The following is a 20,488-nucleotide window of genomic DNA, read 5'->3' on the forward strand; positions in this document are numbered from 1 at the left end:
GTATATTGCCATTAGTGGCCTTTTATTTAACAGTTAACTGACAGGAAATGGGGTTGAGACAGCAGGAGATAACATGCTGCAAAGGTCTGCGGGCCGAGACTTAAACCCAGGACAACTGCGGGTCGAGACTGAGGGCTCCAAACACAGGACGCGTACTCTACTCCTTCACCACTGCCGCGTCCTTTATATAAAATGCATGGTGACCTTCTCATAGAATAAAAAGGAATGCAATAAAAGGTTTTGATATTTTGTAAATATTATTTAATCTCCAAATGATGACATCAGAATCAGAATCAAGTTTATTGCCAAGTAGGTTTGCACTTATAAGGAATTTGACTTGGTGTTGATGGTGCAGACAAAACAAAATAAAATAGAATAGATATATATACTGAAGCTATATACACAGTAGACTGTGCGTTAATGTAACGCAGAAGCTTGTTAGTCTTGAACGGGGGAGAGAGACAGTGTCAAGTGTCACAGGCGGCTCTTAGCCTTGTGCATAAGGCCGGTAGCAGATGGGAAAAAACTGTTCTTGTGGCGTGAGGTTTTGGTCCTGATGGACCGCAGCCTCCTGCCAGAGGGAAGTGTCTGAAATAGTTTGTGACTGGGGTGCTAGGGGATCAGCCACAATCTTCCCTGCACGCCTCAGAGTCCTGGAGGCGTACAGGTCCTGGAGAGATGGAAGATTGCAGCCAATCACCTTCTCTTCAGACCAGATGACACGCTGCAGTCTGCTCTTGTCCTTGGCGGTGGCACCAGCGTACCAGATGGTGATGGAGGAGGTGAGGATGGACTCAATGATGGAGGAGTAGAACTGCACCGTCATTGTCCTTGGCAGGTTGAATTTCTTCAGCTGCCGCAGGAAGTACATCCTCTGCTGGGCTTTCTTGGTGAGGAAGTTGATGTTCAGCTCCCACTTTAGGTCCTGGGAGATGATAGTTCCCAGGAAGCGGAAAGACTCCACAGTGTCAATGGTGGCGTCACAGAGGGTGATGGGGGTAGATATATACCATGTAGAGATATACCATACCATCTTTATTTAACAGCTGAAACAAAGTGCTGTACATCACTGCAAGCTAAAACACATCCATTAAAAAAACTCAGATAAAAAGATTATGCATAAAAACACTTCAAATTAAACAATTAAATAAGTTGCAAAATATAGAGCATGAGATATATAAAGGTGTGAATTTGATGACAGTCAAAAAGGCAAAATAACAAGCATAAGCCATAGAACCCACATCAGTTTTTAGGGGAATCTTTCTGACAATACAAACAGACAAAATAACAAATTAATAACAGTATCAACAAAAAATTGCCATCTCCCAGTGCTTATTTCCTAAAAGGAATTACCTAAAGATGGCTTCTTAAAAATAGATGTAGAATGAGCCAATATTTTGAAATCTCTGCATGTTACAGCACTATTCCTGTGTTCCCTCATTTGCCTCTTATCAGCAAGCCTTCAGAACTGCACCTTCTACAAGAGATCTATATATGATAGATTCATTGTAATAGTTTCACTTCAATTAAGTTTTGTTTTGAGTAACATGAAACTATCCCATTAAATTTTTATGATAATCTACCCAACACCAAATATCTTCCAATAAACCTATTGCAACGTTTTAAAAAATTGGTTTTATTGGAATTTCTCCCAAAAGATGTCCCTAAATTTTAGCCACAGCTTAAATAAGTGTCATCTTTTGGTTAAGATCTTATTTTCACTCATGTCTAAATGTGTAGCCTTGTTCATCCACGTCCAATGCTGTATCCTGACTTGTTTTCACATTGGATTGTTTTGCTTCTCTTTCGCCTCCTCCTGGGATGCGATAAAAGCTCTCAAAGCTGAGATGTTCTCATAATCAGGATCCAAGCCAACCTTGTATAGGGGATAAAATTATGTGAATAAACAAGTTGGCTTATTAGAATAGATTTTTTCAAAAGTATGGAAAACATTTATTTTCCAGACCTGTTTGAACTATCAATTAAAAGCTTTACTTTAGCTCATATAAAGCTATTTTAAGTTTTAATCTTAGGTACTTAAGTAGAAGGTAACTGGACTTCTTATGTTTCTTAACTAGGTTTCACCTCTCTGAACATGGTTAAATATAACAGGCTTATGGGTAAATATCTTTATATCTTATTTGGATCTTCTAAAAACCACAACTGAATTATTTAAATGCGAAAAGGGAGAACTTTAATGAAATATCCCTTTTATGTCCTCATATGGGGCCTCATTTACAGTATAAACATTGTGTAGAATCCATTCTAAAAGTGTACGTATGCCAAAAAAAAAAATAATAATAATAATTTGGCACATACCAAAAAAAAAGATTTATAACACTATGAGCAGGCACACCAGCACACAATTTTCCTTTATAGATCACAGTTGTAACCAAACGGTATGCAAACCGAACGTTTGGCACGCCTTCTGCATGCGCAGGGGGCATAACAAAAGGACATTTAGGAGAAATTTAAATGTCTGGTTTTCAAACCAACTCTGAGTAGGTCAGCAAACATGTTTTGCCCTCTGCACGCTCATATTCAACCAGCATTTCTTCTTATATGATTATATTATCTCCACCAGGATCACGTTAAACAGGTTTTCCTACCTTGTCAAATCCCAGTCAGACATCTGTGCAGTCTTTTGCTTTCTGGACCCCGACCTGGACTATTTTCCATGACAATGAGCCTTGCTAAACCTCTGGATTTGTCTGGCCCTTTCTGTCTAGATCTGCTGTGCATGGCCTCAGCCAGTTTCTCAGACTCTGACCTAGCCTGGCATCTACCACCCAACCGGTCACCTTCAGCTGTGAGCATCTTTTCACCACCGAGATATTCAGCAAGCTCCAGCAGAGGTTCCCGGCCAGCACCAGGTTTCAGATTGTATTATAAATTAACTATATTAATTTATAAATAACACCATATTTGTCTTGAAAATCTGGTTCTCTTTCTGTCTGATGTATTGCCCTTAAAGAAACAAGAGAATGTCCAGTTTCCTTTAACTTACTTAGTACTTAAGATGATCGTTTCCTGAATGGCTGAGAATCTATACCAGCAGTGCAGCAAGTGCAGTTCACAGCTTTACTTTTATTAGATATAAGCAAATGGATGTCTTACCTGTATATTCTCTTCATGCTCCTCAGATTCAGCTTGTAAGACGACTGTTTTCTTCTTCCTGGATTAAGTGAGTTAAGTCAATATTTAACCGAATGGATAAAAGTGTAAATAATTAAAGGTCAGATTACATGAGGTAAAACTATCATTTTTTTCTGATATTACCTCTTCTGAAGAGAAAGAACAAACAGAAGAATCAGCAACAGCAGAAAAATTACAGCCAGCTTTGTGAAATTCATTATCTTGAATGTTGTCCCTAGGGAAATTAAGACAAATCAACATTTTATTGAAAAATGGGCATAAAAACCTGCATCACAGCCAGCTGATGCAAAAACAGATATATAGTATTAACTTATTTTCATGTTTTTTTTCTGCTGAACTGAGGAAAAAATGCAGTTTGTTAAATTTAATAATGAGAAGTGACTCTCAAACATTTGTTCACGTGCTGAGTTTCAAAAAATATACTGCCTTCTAGTGGCAAGGCAAGGAAAATACACCATTTTTAATGTTTCTACTGTCAGTGTGTGAGGATGGTGATCAAAACGTTATCAGGTAGATATGTTAATAGAAATGGAACAACAATCTTGTTTTCAATGTATAATTGTCATATAAACAGGGCCCAAGATGGTCTGAGCAGCAGGGATCAGCATTAATCCAAGGCAGAGTCTGAGTGAAGCTTAGTCTCCACTAAAGGGTGTGTAGGAAAACAGTGCAGGATTCTGACAGTCCGGAACTTCTGAAATGCTCTACACAAAATGAAACTCAAAATAATATCACTTTAGGTTTTCATAGCATGTGTGAACAGGATGCCTTATCCGACTTACTTGCAACAACAGTAAAATGTATGGCAGATTTGTGACTTCCTCTTCTGTTGTGAGCTTCACAGTAATAAAGGCCACCGTGATGTGGGCCTATATTTGGGATTGTGAAGTTTCGTCTTGAATATTGCGCCGACTCGTTATTCTCTTTAAACCAGCTGTAATTAGCTGCCGGATTAGCATCACTGCTGCACGTCAGCGTCAATGAAATCCCCTCCACGATCTCACCCGAAGGAGTCAGTGAGACCAAGGGAAGCCTTGGAGCATCTGAATGACAAAATAAATGTAGCTGTAAGGATCAGACAGGGACGATCATATCAAATAGCAACATGACAGCTGACATGTTTAATTTTTAGATACTGTAGACCAGGAGTGGCAAACATGCAGCTCATGTCCTATTTCTAGTTAGCCAATAGAAACTTTGTTGGAATGACAAGTCCTTTGTGTGGCTCATCCATACTCTGATACATGTTAGTCAGGACTCTCAGTGGATGAACCTTCACGGTCTTAGAGAAGTTTCATTATTGGGTTTTAATGATGTTTGGATTTTATACAGTTATCAATATTTTTCTTTCCCAAATTTGTCTGGGTGAAAACCTCACAACTTATCGCAGCTTTCTACAGAATTTAAGTTTTAAAAAAAGAATAAATTTGTTTCCATTACTGTCAAAGATGTTTTTTTGTTTGTTTTTTTTTTTTTTTGGCTTTCGCATTACTCTTTAAAATGAAGCTTATAAAATGCTTTTCAGTAAGAAACTAGACTGATTTTTTTTGTGTCCACAAACATGTTTGATAGGGTTACTCAAAAATACTAAAATTTTTAAACTCAATAGCAATACTAAGAAAAATAGCTAAATGTTTTGAAGGGAAATAGTTTCTTTTGGTTATGAGCAAAACATATAATTATTACATTATGACAAACTTAACTAACTTTTTTAATTAGGGCAAAACCAATAAGTATGAGAATACTCAGCAATTGTTTAGATAAATATATGAGTGTCACATGATCCATGTCTGGCTTTACTAACCTTTTTAAGTCAATCTCAAACATCAGTGTCATAGCTTTAGTTTATAGCAATGATGCATTTTTTCATTGATTGCCTGTCTGCCTTATAGGGAAAGTTACTATGAACAATGTTTTAGTTTTTTTTCTTGACAAAAAGTGGATTGCAAATGTTTTTCTGGCAGTACTTGACATGTTAGCAGAGTTTAATCTTCCAGCAGCTGATCATTGATGAGATGAGCTGCTGTAGTCTGTTACACACATATGTAACAAATAGATATGAAGAACAGGGTCGATGGGTCAGTTTATATTGATTTTGACGTAAATGGGTATCTTCAAATTATTAATTTTTTTGTATTGATTATATCTATATATTCATTATTTGGACAGCCTTTATGTATGAGTTAATCTGTTAACTATAAACCTAAAAAAAATTTGATACAATTTTGATAATGCTAATAATAATGCTAATAATAACGCTAATAATATTATTATTGTTGCTGTTTTTGTTTTTCTTCAAATTAATCAGTTCCCTTGAAGCTGGTCACCAATCACAAGTACATGGGAATAATTATTGTCAGGTAGCTTTCCTTAAAAGTTAATATGAAATAAATGTTATCAAGGGTAAAGCCCAGTTCCTATTGTATAAACAAGTCACGTTTCTCTCTCAGAGCCCTGAAGCTTTTGATGTAAGCTCCTATTTTGACCATACTTGATTATTTTCAGCTCCTATAGTCGACTGTGCTCTGATATATGTCACTGGTTGGAGCTGCCCCACCCACCACTGTGAACTGGATGCTTTCCTGACGTGATATGCATACTGGATGTCTGGTGTGGAAGGCGCTTATTGGCTTGGTTCCTACTTATTTATGCACTTTTCTTCAGAGACCTACAAATCAAATGACATTTTGTATTGCTTCTCGTGTTCGAACTGAAACAGGAAAGCGTGGAAAGCCCTCAAATCTAAACTGAACCTATCAGAACTGGTTTCACTGAAAGTGTTCTCTATCTTATGAAACCTACTATGGAAATACTCCAAACTATGCATGTGTTTTGAATCTTACATTATTACATGTTTTTGTGTTTGTCAAATTGCTCTCACTATAACGTGCTGCTGCCTTAATCAACTAGGTTCTTCAAACTGAGTGGCTGTTTTATCTGGATCATCAAAGGTTTCATGTAAAAATTTAAACATGGGTGTTATATAAAAAAAAACTGTTTTCTTACATTCTATATCAACTACGATCTCCTTTGATGCCATCTTTTTGAGCATGTTCTCAGCTGTGCAGAAATATTTTCCAGAGTCAGAAGACTGAACAGATTTGAAGACAAGTTGTGAGTTTTTGCTGCGGGGATCAACTTCGTGGTCCTTGTACCAGGCGTAATTAGCTGCTGGATTAGCATCAGTGCTACAATTCAAAGTCACTGAGCTTCCCTCCACTAGCCCACCTGAAGAATGAACTGAAATAATCGGGATCCTTGGTGCATCTGAAAGAGAAAAAAAGGAGCATTTTAGCAACTGGATAATCCTTTTGAATCTAATTACTTTGTTCAGCGATAAACTAAAATATAAGTGTTTAGAAACATGGAACGTCCAGTTGTGAATAAAACTGCGTTTTCACAAATAACGTATATAATACATTATTGTCTGCAACAATAATGGGTCTGCAACAACCTGTTTTTCTCCAAGTTTGTTTCTCGGTTTATGTGCTACACATTGGGGTTCTTGTATATGTTAGTTTTAAATAAAGGTAAACCTTTGCTACTGAAAATAATAGACAGTTTAATTTGGATGAGGATATGCATGAGCCGCAGCGTCGCTATATTAACCTGCATGTGCAACCACATCCTTTCCTCCACAAAAGCCAGTTAAGTGTCAAGTTGTGAGAACTAAAACTCTGTTGTTTTTTCTTTTGAGAAGTGATGTTGGTTACATTGAGGATCATTTTTCATTTAGTTTTATTTCTTTAACTTGTATTTCACATTGGGCCCAAATGCAGGACATGCTGTATAAGATAAGTTGAGAGGACTAAATTACAGAATTTGAATTCTAAGCAAAATAAAGGTTTTTGTGCAAAAGTCCAAAGTCAAGAACACCAGCCAGAAATGCACCACTTTGTTACTGAAATTAGGACTGCTAAAGGTACATGAACAGAATACAATTGTGCTAAGTGGAACCACAAATAGCCAAAATGTACCTAAAGAGAAATATTTAAATCGACTAGGTCTTTGCTGTTGGTTCAACGTCACGTTGATAACAAAATTCACCTAATGAAAGATCCACGTGACATCAGAATATCACAATAAAATATTGTTTCCACAGTGAACATCTGATGTGTAGGTTTTTCCCCTTTCATCTTTTTAAAAGTCCCTGCAACTCATCATCCCCATCTCTTGATGTGCAATCATTGTCATGATTTGGGGTTTTGTGGTTGGTTTATTTTGTACTTCTTTCTATTTTACCGATTCTGTCTTAGGTTTAGATTCTGTCTTAGTTTTGGTTTATGGAATAGTTTGAGTTTTGTTGTTGTTTGCTTTTGTTCTTCATTTTATATTATCAGTCAGGGTTCTGCAAGCTTTTAGTTCAGTTCTGTTCACCTCCCTGTTTTCACCCAATCAGTTTGTCACTCCCCTGTCAGCAGTCACCAACCTATCAGTTCGGTTCTGTCAGTCACTTCCCTGCCTCTGATTACTTCCACCTGTTTTCCTGTAATTAGTTTCTACTCAATTCACCTGCTCACTCCCCTACTTATACCTGCTTCTGTCTCCTGCACTCTGCCAGATCATTATCTTTTGGTGAGTCTAGTCCAGCATTCCCTGTTCTGTTTGTTTGCCTGTTGACCTGACCCAATTTGCGTTTTTGACCTCTGTGCCAGCCTGAGCCTGATCCTGTTGTCCTTGCCTGTTTTTTCCTGCCCGCCTGTGTACTGACTTGGAACTGTTATTTGACCACCGAGCCTGCATATTACCTGACTGGACGTTTTGAGCTTTATAAAAGCCTTCTTATTGTCACCCTCATGTCTGGCTGAATACTGGGTCCTGAATCAGTCTCTCGTTTCATGACAATCATCTCCCTTTTTATTCAAAATCTATCCAGTGTGCTGTGAGCCTATCGGGGAAACCTCTTAACCAAACCCAATATTCACATCAAACAACATGCCCTTTAGTCGGCCTCTTTATCCTTTTTATCGGAAATGATGCACCCTCGCTACAGAAGCTCCACCACAGTGATGGGTTGAAAATGATTAAATTCAGTAACCATACAGTGATTCTTACCAGTGCTTTTGGCTGGCATATAGCCACAATAAGTGGTGTAACATAAGGTATCGAAACATAAGTACTATCAGCTATTTTAACATAGTCACTCATATATAATTTGTGTGTGTGTGTGTGTGTGTGTGTCCTGTCTGGCAATGCAGCATTAAGAATTATTGTCTTAATGCTAAAAAGAGCAAATTTTTTTTTCACAAGTGGAGCATTACTGCTTTCACCATAGTGCTCCGCTTGATTTATATATGCAAGAAGCTTTATTTGATTTTATACTGGGACTATTTCATGTTAAATGGACACTGAAACAGGAAGGTAAAAGAGGGGAAAAAAGGAGAAAAACAGATGGGACAAAATGTTAAAAAGGGGAGAGAAAGAGGAGTTAAAAAGGAAAGGGCAATATAACACCCTCTGAGTCCGCTTCTTCACCTGCAAAGAGAACAGCAAAGCCAATCGATAGTGTTATACGTACAAACAACCAACACCTTGATACCATCACTGAAGAATATACAGTATTATTTAATAAAATAAAAAAAATTATAAAGTGACAACTAAAGGTAATAATAGGGGTTTTCTGTATAGAAGTGAATCAGTAAGCACCTGAATCCAAGCACCTGTAAGTATTTGCGAAAGTGCGCTTGTGTTTGTAAGGTTTAGCCATAAGAATAATGCTCAGTAGTGGTTGAGGAGCAAATACCCGTCCCACAGAGCACTCAGGCAGACGCTACAGGAACCCCAGATGCCTGAAGGGACCCTCAGAGCAAAGGTGCCCAAGAGTGACTAACACAGGGAAAGCTGCCTCCCCCATCCCAGAGAGGAGCAGAGAGGAGCCCCAGGAAACCCCTCAACAGCCGCAGCGCTGAAGCCCCTGCAAGCTGCGGAGACGAGCCTATGGGCTCCATCGGCAGTCAGCTATTCTGGAGCGGATCCAGCAATCGGCCCAGAGACCCATTTTAAGTCAATATTTAAGAGCAGGTCAGAACAACCCGGGGAAAAAAAAGCATACTTACATTTTACATCAATGAAGATGACTTTAGATGTTGTTGTTTTCAGCACATTCTCAGCTGTACAGTAATACTCTCCTGAGTCAGAGGACTGGGTAGATCTGAAGACAAATTGTGAGTCTTTGCTGAGAGGACTGGGAATGTTCTTCTTGTACCAGGTATAAGTAGCTGCAGGATTAGCATCACTGGTACAAGTCAGGGTTATTGAACTGCCCTCCACTATCTCACCAGAGGAAGCCAGTGAGACCTTGGGCAGCTTTGGCATATCTGGAATAGGAAACATGAACAGTTATAGCACTTTGCCATGTCAAGCAAAACATATTACTAATTAATTACATATAAAGTAATTATTTGAAAAAAAAAAGTGTATTGAATGTATTATCTTTGTCTTAAATTTGAGTTTGTATGTTGTTTTGAAACATTTAAATTTAGCTATTTCTTTTTAAAAAAGAACAGACGAAACCTGTAAGGGTGAAAATACCTTTCCACTGCATTGTATGTCATGTTGTACAATTTCCAAAATGCAACATACATTAAATAAATGTGTATAGTTAATTCCAGCAAGTAATTTTTTCTTAAGTATGTTGTGTTTTTAAAATTCATGCAAAATTGATCTTTTCTTGCTTATAGTTAATAATGCATAATTCATAATACAGATGGAACAACCTGAAAAAGGTTTCCTACACATGTTTGGGTATTTTGGTTAAACATCTGCAATCTGATTTATCTAAAAATAATTTAGCATCTGTCTCTTAAGAATTGTCCGATGGAACAGATGGAAACTAAATCCTAATTGTTTCATGACATGTTTTACTTCCAATTGTGCAACACATTTAATCACCAAACATCATCCTTCTGTATAGTACAAAACAATATGTTAAAGACAACTGACACACTGATGGAGAGGGGAACTTCTCATATCCAGCTGCTGCGCATGAAATGTGGTCTGTATCAGAAAAAGTGTACACAAATGAGGAGGAGGCCTCTGCCAAAACGTCCCGCCCGTTCTTGATCCAGATGTAGGGATGCTGATCAGGCAGACAACTGCTTTTGCATTTCATCTCTGTCCCAGCCTGATTCTGTCTGCGCTCTGATCTGATCACTTGCACCTCGAGGGCTGAACGCAAGACGACATGAGAGAAATTAAATTTGTGCGATCACTTAACACATTTGAATCATCCAATTAAAATGTAAAATCTTACCAGTGACAATCAAATGAACCCCTGGTAAGCCAGTGTATTTCCCATCGCGGTGATTTGTTATGAACCTCGTCTTGTAGATAGCAGAGTCTATCTCTCTTACATCCCTGATTTCTGCAGTGCAGTTGTTTTTATACGCCACACGACCGCGGTAGTCTTGGTCACTTTTCAGATCCACAGGACCATTAGTTCGCAATTTGGTGAACCACAGAAAGTTTTTGACTTCTATAACTGCATCATCTATTTTGGGTGGATGTGTATAGTTGCAATGTAATTCTACTGTCATTCCTTTTATGGCACAGATGTGTGAGGGAGAGTAAGTCACGCTCCACTGGTTTTCACCCTGAACCCCTGCAACACATTGGAAAACAGAACGGGATTAACTAAATGTGCAACTCAGGAAGAATATTGTTACTTTTTGACTAATTCTGTTGATTTCTAGATGAGGTGGCTGTAATTGTTGTCATTGTTTAAATGAGCCAGTTGTATCTGTATTTGCAGATCAGTGCTGTGAACCAAATGAATTGAGACTCTTGTTCACAAGTAATCTGTCTTTCTCTTTAGACATTTGTATACTCATTAAATGCTATCATTTATTACTTTTTAGAGAACTGATCCACGACTGTATCTGGCATGTTCTTCAGCACCGATGTACAGAATCAAGAGCGTGTGTGGGGTGCGACTGATGCCCTTTCTTCCACCACTCAAATAATAAAATGAAAATCTTTTCAAATACCTTCAACAGAATGCAATTTCTATGTTTAGAAAGTGTTTTCTTGGTTTACCAATTAATTCTGCGGTGCTTTCCTAATGACATGGACAGCTTTCCTTTACATGATAAATGATAAAAAAGTTTTTTTCCCTGTTCTCCTTCCCTCCACATGTGAAAATATTTTACCCTCTGTTCACACAGAGTACAAGAATATATAAATGTGTCTAATTGTGGACTTGGACTTGTGACTTATTAGGTAAAACATACAGTTTTGCCTGATAAGCCAAGAGAAAAGGGAAGTGGGGTCCTTCTTGTTTTTTTTTTTTAAACAGTATCCCAAATTAGGAAATAAAATTCTGAAAACCAAAGAAACGTAGGCCAAAATTGACCAGGATGGCTGTGAATCTTCACCAACATTTTGAATTGAGAAAGCTTCCTGGATGGGAAGCGAAACGGAATATTTCTTAGTCAGTTGTAACATTTAAGAACATGATGATTTAATGCAAGACTGCCACTATTTCTTAAAATTTTCGGCTGTGTATAATTAAAAAAAAAATATCTAGATTCCAAGACATTTTACAGAAAACCACGTCTTTTTGAGACCTTTTAGCAAAATAGGAACAGTACTCTTTAAACAAACCAACTCAAACCGAACAATTTCTATGACTTTTCCATTTACGTAATACTCTGGTGTGTTCAACAAATTGGATGCTTCCCCTTATTTTCTCATCCTTAAAGATAAAAAGAATAACCTACAGTACCTGACAGAGAGAGGGCCGAGAGAACAAATACGCTCACTGCAGCAGTCGAATGCATTGCTTTTTCTTCCATCTCTTTTTGTGGCCTTGATGAGATGAAGTTCTCAGAAATGGTATGTGTTACAAATGATTCTACCTTCGATGCTGATGGCCACTGTCAGTAAAGACATATTTCCTCTGTGGTTTGTGGACAGGATACAGCATCAAAAATAGCCCATGTTACTTTTGTTTTCACACCATTTTAATGGCTGTAAGCTTGTGAAGGGCTTAACAAGGTTGTGCAAACTTTTATGCTTTGTTCCCTTTGTAGTTTATCCTTGAAGGGCTTGGTATGGCATGATTGAGAAAGACAATTGTGTTGGGTATTTGGTTTCCTGGTGACATTGTGGGAGCCTGTGTGACCTTTGTTTTAGTGCAGTTGGTTGCTTATGATCTTTTCTTTATTATTATTGGTTAATGCAACAAAAAAAAAGTAAATTTGACTGACATTTTTTTTCTAGCCAGCGCATATGTTCTCTGTCTTCTAGAAATCCCCCAATAAACTATAACTAGTCCAAAAGACAGCAGCATGCATCATCACATCATCTTCTTCACACATTAACTCCACTGGCTCCCTGTCACACTTAATATAAAACAGTCCTATGAACATACAAGGCCAACCACAACCTTGTTTTTTTCCCCTAAATTTCTGACTTTCATATCTATTCAATGAATGCAAGTCCAAAGATTTGCTATGCTATTTATCTTTTGATTATTTCATTTAGTACAATGTTTATCCATAGGGTGATCTTACGGTGGCTATGTATAAAATGTTATATTACAATAAAAGGTGAACTCAGACAAACCACACTACTGAAGACAGCAGGGAAGTGATTTAAAACAAACTTTGCATTTAGTGTGTTTACATTTTTTTTTCTCCAGCTATTTGCTAGTTTATAATTTTATTGTACAAATGAAAGACTATAAATGTTTTCTGTGTAGGTTTATATTCATTTTCATTCAACGTGTGACAGTTACTGCAGCCGTGATATTGACCTTTCTGTTGGGATGTTATGAGATGAGGCGTGTGTCGAGGCGTGTGTGTGTGTGTGTGTGTGTGCAAAAAGTGCACATCTAGGCTTGCTTCATTTCAGGGAGGAACCAAAAATGATGACGTCCAAAGGCTTGCAAGTTTCCTGCAAATTTTGACAGGCATTTCAGCGCCTCAGTATTCAGTCAAAATGAGGGGGTTTGTTGGAGAGTTGCTGTCACTTCAGCTTTTGGATATCATTTTGATAGCCTGGATAGTATCACAGTTTGGAGACAAGTTTGGGTGAGAGGAGCTTGGTGACTGAAGAGGGCTAGGAGAGGATGGATCCAGCTAGGAAGAGGAGGATTTCACCTATCAGGCAATATTTGATTTCTCCTAATAACATTAAGTAAATCTTACATTCTTAAGATTCATTAGATTTGCTTACCGAGAACTGTATTTTCACAGTTACTTTATTTATAGGTGAGGTGAAGCTGGCCCACAAACCAACGTCCCTTTATCAACATCATAGTTCAACCTTGTTGGAGGTTGGAGGTCTACTTCATGACGCCACTGCTGAGCTGTCTGCAGAGTCAAATGTTTCTGCCACCCAACTGGTTCCCCCTCATAAATGTTGGAGCAAAGCCTTCAGCAGGAGATGACAAAGCCAGCAAGTTGGAGACCACCTCACCGGGCAACTATGGGAAAAGTATCAGATTTTGCCGTCTATACGCATCCTGACCCTAGCTCTCTAGACTCTAGATTAATGTTATAGGTTTTGGTTGACTGCAAGTTTTATAATATTGAATATTTATAAATAAAATAATGAATGATTTGGATTTTCTTGTTTTGTTTCCTGTATACAGTTGCACATATTTTTAAAAAATTTTAAATAAAAATGCTAAATAAAAATTGTTAAAGTTCCTTAGGCACTTTGTCTGCTTAAGGCCATGCCATTTCATTAAAGTAACAGAAAAACATATCTAGCCAGCCATATAATCGTGTACTTGGAAAAAAATATACACATAACATGTAAAACATATTTTAATATACAGATGTGATAATCATAAGATACATATATGGCTATTATTAATGATAATTCACAAGGGCCCTAAAAGATACAAATAGAGGTTCATTCATTATAGCTTCATTCATTATATTGCTGACTGATTATGGTTTCGGCCAGTAGTTGGGTTTCATGTGCAAATGAAGCCGAGTGAACTGAACCCTTTCCTGAACTCAAGTTAGGGGTGTCAAACTCATTTCTATACTGGGCCACTTTGGCATCATGAAGTCATTAAAAGGGACAATTGCACCTGTTTAGATGACACCTTTGATTTCATAATTTAATCTCAATTCACATAGAAGTATTTTAAAAATGCACAGTAACATAAAAGTAGCACCCTTAGGCCCGCTTTGCACAGTTTATCTGCAAAAAAAGTTGATATTGGGGTGTGTTACACTTTAAACTGGTCATCACTTTTTCTCTTTTTGGGTTTTTTTAATGTGTTGTGGGAAAACTGGCATCTAGTGGCAGGATGCTGTTACTACACAGTTTAATCAACATCCGCTACAGGAGGCCTAGTTTTGGGCACTTTATTCAATTTAAAAGGATATATGCCTCTACTTTATGATATGATATTCCTGCTTGGCTCTTGAGGGCCAGATAAATTGCCTTGATGGACCGGATTTGGCCCGCAGGCCTTGAGTTTGACACATGTGGCTTGAGCGGTTCAATGCCTCATGAGGCCTCGTCTCATTCCATTATTACCTTTCTGGAGGCCAGATGCTGAGCCAACACTTTACCCAAATCCTCATCATAGTATTGCATGATGTACAGCTCAATTAAAGGTGCATAGCCACCTTATTTGACTTTTCTTTATTATTATTTATACATCAGTAGCTCACTATGCATCAGTTTTTATGAAAAATTATGATGTCCTGCTGGCGTATTAGTTATTTTGGTGTTTTATCCTAAGTTTTGCTCAATTTGTTAGTAAAAGCCTTTCGTGTTTATTTATGATTTTAACGGAAGTATGTACTGGGCATGTGCAGCAGGGCTTAAAACAAGGCGGTGGTCAACGGCTATTAGCACCTCCAGGCGAAACAATGAAGAACGTTCCAAGATCTGGTGGTGGCATTTCAGAGGGTCAGGCTCGGTCTGGAATTATTTAATATTGATTTATTAATCAAGCAAACCGACATTATGAAAGCTCTGCGATATTGTCACTAGATGCCGTCACATCTGTTTATATCTGCTAATCGTGCCTGCGGGGGCAATATTCATTCACAAAAAGGACCAACAAAACATTACCAAGATGGAGACTTTGTGTATAAAACCTTATTTCATCATGATCAAATGGGTTTTGGTTTTTTCAAAGCATATACTGTGGCTATATACACAGAATAGCTGAAATTTGGTTTTGCCAACTCATGCATTGATAAAAATGCACATTACACTTCTTTTGTTGCTACTTTGACTGATACAGGGTCTTTCAAACAAGATTTTTTTCCTATGAAAACTTTAAAAAAAAAGGCACAACGTCTCTCTGCCACATTTTTGCTTTTAATTTAAAATAAATAAAATAACTTAACCAAAAAGGTGCTCATAGTAGAGCTGGTAAACGAAATTTTCATGTTGCAATTTTTATAAGCAACTTTCCCTCTTTGGTGTCTTTATCTTCGTCACTTAGTTACATTTAGAAAATGTGTAATATACAAGGAAAAAGCTCTTGAGTGAGAGTGTGTGGCTCTTAAAAGAGCCTTTGAGGTTTGAGGAGCGCTGAGGAACTTTTCAAGCTCTCTCTCCGCGGATGCGGCGGGCCAGCTGGATGTCTTTGGGCATGATGGTGACCCTCTTGGCGTGGATGGCGCACAGGTTGGTGTCCTCGAACAGACCCACCAGGTAAGCCTCGCTGGCCTCCTGCAGAGCCATGACGGCCGAGCTCTGGAAGCGCAGGTCGGTCTTGAAGTCCTGAGCGATTTCTCGCACCAGCCGCTGGAAGGGCAGCTTGCGGATCAGCAGCTCCGTGGACTTCTGGTAGCGGCGGATCTCTCTCAGAGCCACGGTACCGGGCCTGTAGCGGTGAGGCTTCTTCACGCCGCCGGTAGCCGGCGCGCTCTTGCGGGCCGCCTTGGTGGCCAGCTGCTTCCTAGGAGCTTTGCCTCCAGTAGATTTACGGGCGGTCTGCTTGGTTCTGGCCATGCTTGCTGCTTCCTTTGCAGTAGAACTGGTAAGTATGAAGCAGAAAGCGGGGAGCCGCTGCTGTTAAAGGGTGGCAGCAGCCGGGAGGCGGTGCCGCTGCGGGACGTGTACAGCTGCTGATTGGTGAGCGGCTCCTCCCGGAGCTCAGCTCCGCCTAGAGAGCGCCGAGCCGCCCTGCCTCTCGGACCAAGTCCTCGCTGCTTATTGGAGGAAGGTCGCTTGGAAAAGTGCGCTTAAATTCACGCGTGTCCCGCTCTGCCGGCAGCTTTTCTGGTTGGCTGTTTCAAAAAGTCCCGCTCTCTCGGCGCACATTTAAGGCCGGCTTTCAGCGTCCGGGGCGACATTTCTTCTCGGCATCATCTCCAAGACAGAAGCATCACAATGAGCGGACGAGGCAAGACCGGCGGAAAGGCCAGAGCCAAGGCGAAGACCCGTTCCTCCCGCGCAGGGTTGCAGTTCCCCGTGGGCCGCGTCCACAGGCTGCTGCGTAAAGGCAACTATGCGGAGCGTGTCGGTGCCGGAGCGCCCGTCTACCTGGCCGCCGTGCTGGAGTATCTGACGGCTGAGATCCTGGAGCTGGCCGGCAACGCTGCCCGCGACAACAAGAAGACGAGGATCATCCCCCGTCACCTGCAGCTGGCTGTGCGCAACGACGAGGAGCTCAACAAGCTGCTTGGTGGAGTCACCATCGCCCAGGGCGGTGTGCTGCCCAACATCCAGGCTGTCCTGCTGCCCAAGAAGACCGAGAAGCCCGCCAAGGCCAAGTAAAGCGGCCCAACCACCAACCTGCTGCTCAAAGCAGCCCCACAACGGCTCTTTTAAGAGCCACCCACTTAAACTGCAGAGCAATGATCCTGTGATGCGTCTACGTTGATTTATTTTCAGTTGGTATGAGGAGCCAGTCTCTTTAAAATGTGACAAACTGCGCTAAATTCTGTAGGACACATGTTCGTGTTTTATAAATACCCGTCTACATGTGTACAAGGACCAAATCCATCAGTATTTTGATGCAGAGCTGCAAGGTCTGCTCAGTGGAGTTCTTTTTCACTTTTCCACCCGGAGTTTGCCCTCAGCCTTTGCTCCACATTTGGTTTATTTTAAGAAGCAGCATTGCCTATTGAAACTTATAAAGTATTCAAAATGTATAGATTCCTTTAGAGGGAGAAAATCCACATAAGGGAAAATGCCATGAGTCGAAGACTTCTTCACCTGTGAAACAGGTGGCAGCAAATGTCCTCCAGGCTGCACTTTGGACACCCAGTTCTAGCCCTGTTTTTAATTTAATAGGAACACTTAAGACTTTTACTATTATTCTGTGCGGTAGAAGCTGAACATTTGGAAAACGCTGTTTCAGGACCCTTAAATGCTTATAGAATAATAACTAACATGGCTGTTTTAAATTTTCATCCTCAAGGAATAAAGCAACTTCTAGTAATCAGTCATGACCTCAGGAGGTGCAGTGATGTTCCTCATTTTCCCCTTTTTGCATATTTTAATCAGGAACATCGAACATGTAACATGATGGCCTGTAAGTGTCGAAGAAGCAGCCGTTGGGTTTGTTGAACTAATCAATCAATCATATTCAGTCTGACCCCTGACTCAATCATCTAGTTTACAGGGATTTTAACAAAGAATAGCAGGACTGCCCCCCTCCCCCCATATTGTAGACGTGTGTCCTCATTTAGATGAAAAGCTGCTAACAGACTCATTTGAACTAAACAATCGACACAGGATCCAGTGAAACTCTTGTGACCAAGTAAAGAAATGCCTGTGTAAATTCTCAGTTATCCGGGTCATCGCAACAGCAAACAGGCTTAAATCGGAGGCAAGCGGACTTTCGTTCAGTTCTTTCTGAAGACGTTGCACCACCTATCCTGGAGTCTTTGTCATTTCTAATGGCTCACACTTGAACAACCTGTAGTTGGTGCACTGCTGTTTTTTTATATGGAGACCCATCCTTCTAGGTGCATTCTAAGTCAGATGCAAATCAATGACCCACCCACCACTGTCATGGGTCATTAGAAGTGTGAGTGGAGTACTTGGTCACCTGAATCATGATGATACTGCTATGTAATCTCGTTGGAATGTGGAGGACCGAGCTGTAAACATTGGGGATTTGGAAACGCTATCTTCCCCCTCTGTTTAGTGATGGCTTTTCTGTTTTGACCAAGATGGCTTCTTTCATCCATCCATCAATCCATCCATCCATCCATTTTCTGACTCCTCTTTTAAACCATCAGTTCTCCCTGTCCAAAATCTGGACATCATTGTCTTTAAAGAGTGCCCTTTGTTCTCGAGGTGCAAGTGGACTGCTGTGCTGTGCCATGCGTTTATGTAGCTGTTGTTTACTTTCTCCAATGTAGGAGTCCTCGCTGCATTGGACCACATACATAATGCCGCTCACCTCCGAGTTCTGAGTTACCGGGCGGAAAACATTGCCTCTGCCACAAAGGAAAAACAAAAAGAACACAAGCACATCAGGAAATCATTTTGGTAACCCAAAATGGGCCTTTGTCAAATCAGCCAACAAAGCTGGCAGAAAAACAACAACACAGCTTCGAACACAGAGGAGAGAGCAGACGCTAGAACATTGTCCTTCCACATGTGTCGCGGGTTTCTGAGAAACTCAGGAGAAGTTTCTCAAAACACAACATACTAGTAAATTTCAAACCTAATAACGCTCTCAGACAAGAACTGGTTCACCCAAACCAGAGCTAAGCGTCCAATAAATTAACGTTATCAATTAGCCTTTATTTGTCCTTTTATGTATAAAAAATAAATTGCATTTAGCTTATGTAAAATGGCATGTCACTTAACTTACCGGACACGCTACTGTACACTAATATATTATTACAAATGTCAACATACCTCACCAGACTACCATGTAGCTCAATCTGAAAACCTACACTTCATTTTATATCAGGGCTGTTGTTATGCTAATGAAATAAAACAGACAGCTAAGTAACTTTTTCTTTTTTAATCATAATTTTCTGCAAGCTGCAATAGAGCATGGAGCATTATATTTAGCCTTATCTATTAGTTTGTAATGTTAATTGCCTCTCAAATTAATGCCTAAATGCTTGCATGAAAACCCTAACCACAGAACAGAGAACAGATTTTCTCCTTTGGGTTCAAATGCAGAGGCGTATTTAGGCCATTTTTAGGGGTGCTCAAGCACCTCTAAATATTAGCTCAGCACCCCTGGAAAATTACTGATTCAGAGTATTCCTGCATGTCGGTTCATCTCTGCCAGATGTGCATAGATGCACATGTTCGCCCGGAGCGCCTCCGTTTGAAGCGCTCGGCGTTCCCATGGTGTCATTTCAACGCTGCTGTGCGCCAGCGGGGGCAGGGCAAGTAAGCAATTATTTAATCTGTTGATGTGGTCGCAAAATTCATTTAATCTAGGCCTTTACATATCTTAAAGTTTAATCTGCTGTTCTTTAATAGTCATACTAGTATATACCAATAATATATTAATATGTTCTCATTTCAATGATGAAATGGACAGCCACTCAGGTTATCATTCAGTTTTGGTGTCACCATCTTACTCAAAGTACAGAATTGGGTTCTCCATGCTCCTTATGTATTAAAAAAGTAGCAGACAAATTAATGCGTAAAGACTGTCCATGGTAGATGTTTCTATCACTTTCTACAGTATGAATTTTTGCATTTTAATAATTTCATATTTACTTTGTTCTTTTATATCAGAGCCTCCACAGGACCCACTAGAACATGGGGACAAGTAAAAGTGAAATACAAGAATATTCTACAAAATGGTAGCCTTTAATTATTACACTTTATTTTAAAAAGGCACTTGTTATGTCAAGAGATCCAAATTTCGGTGTCATTCCTTAGACACTGGAAGTAAAGGACACGTGCAAACTGGGAATTTTAACAAAAAAAAAATCTTTATTTATAAAAAATGAAGTTCTTCCTTTTCCAAGTCATCCACAGTTTACACGGTAAAACTGTATTGCTCTATGGCTAGATAATCCATCCATAGTTTTTTCTGATACAATATACGGGTCGACAGGAAGCAAGCCTTGCAAAGTAAAACTAAACTTCACAATAAAATGGCCTGAACAAATCTTCTTACTGAATATGATAAAAATAAAGAGGAAACCCTTATACAAATAACTTAAATATTTTCTATTTATGGCTCTAACACCACTTTTTCCTCTTTAAAAGCCACTGTTAAATGATGTAATTGTCTGAAAAACAAGCTCATCATCAATGAGCACCCAATAAATGTGCAAGTTTGTTGAATCTAAAAAAAACAAAGGAACAGCAAGGTATCTCTTGCTGAAGAGTTTATGTATATACTTTTTTTTATTTTATATTCACTTATTTCATGTGTGTGTTTGGTATGGAGCTATTTGACTCTGTATATAAATAT

The 20,488-nt window shown here is 39.3% G+C and overlaps 3 protein-coding genes across 3 annotated transcripts; 1 reads left to right on the forward strand and 2 right to left on the reverse strand.

Moving 5' to 3' along the window:
- Nucleotides 1–1,745: 1,745 nt before the first annotated feature.
- On the reverse strand, nt 1,746–9,463 carry LOC118565534 (B-cell receptor CD22-like). The gene is made up of 6 exons (XM_036145953.1): nt 9,213–9,463; nt 6,163–6,423; nt 3,939–4,199; nt 3,280–3,370; nt 3,118–3,175; nt 1,746–1,876 (listed from the first exon to the last, which is right to left on the reverse strand). The coding sequence occupies exons 2-6, from the start codon at nt 6,206–6,208 to the stop codon at nt 1,781–1,783; spliced, it is 552 nt and encodes a 183-aa protein (XP_036001846.1). The 5' UTR covers nt 6,209–6,423; nt 9,213–9,463; the 3' UTR covers nt 1,746–1,780.
- Nucleotides 9,464–15,553: 6,090 nt separating this feature from the next.
- LOC118565168 (histone H3) lies at nt 15,554–16,176 on the reverse strand. The gene has a single exon (XM_036144880.1). The coding sequence runs from the start codon at nt 16,087–16,089 to the stop codon at nt 15,679–15,681; it is 411 nt and encodes a 136-aa protein (XP_036000773.1). The 5' UTR covers nt 16,090–16,176; the 3' UTR covers nt 15,554–15,678.
- Nucleotides 16,177–16,391: 215 nt separating this feature from the next.
- LOC118565169 (histone H2A-like) lies at nt 16,392–18,233 on the forward strand. The gene has a single exon (XM_036144882.1). The coding sequence runs from the start codon at nt 16,471–16,473 to the stop codon at nt 16,855–16,857; it is 387 nt and encodes a 128-aa protein (XP_036000775.1). The 5' UTR covers nt 16,392–16,470; the 3' UTR covers nt 16,858–18,233.
- Nucleotides 18,234–20,488: the final 2,255 nt, after the last annotated feature.

Source organism: Fundulus heteroclitus, chromosome 13 (assembly GCF_011125445.2).
Source record: "Fundulus heteroclitus isolate FHET01 chromosome 13, MU-UCD_Fhet_4.1, whole genome shotgun sequence".
Lineage (NCBI taxonomy): Eukaryota > Metazoa > Chordata > Actinopteri > Cyprinodontiformes > Fundulidae > Fundulus > Fundulus heteroclitus.

Excerpts from the sequence above, each read along its gene's own strand:
- LOC118565169 (XM_036144882.1), top strand. The coding sequence starts at position 16,471 with ATGAGCGGACGAGGCAAGACCGGCGGAAAGGCCAGAGCCAAGGCGAAG.
- LOC118565168 (XM_036144880.1), bottom strand. The coding sequence starts at position 16,089 with ATGGCCAGAACCAAGCAGACCGCCCGTAAATCTACTGGAGGCAAAGCT.
- LOC118565534 (XM_036145953.1), bottom strand. The coding sequence starts at position 6,208 with ATGCTCAAAAAGATGGCATCAAAGGAGATCGTAGTTGATATAGAAT. Across the intron at positions 3,371-3,938 it reads ACATTTTACTGTTGTTGCAA|GGACAACATTCAAGATAATG; the intron begins GTAAGTCGGATA and ends TAATTTCCCTAG. Across the intron at positions 3,176-3,279 it reads GTTCTTTCTCTTCAGAAGAG|GAAGAAGAAAACAGTCGTCT; the intron begins GTAATATCAGAA and ends CACTTAATCCAG.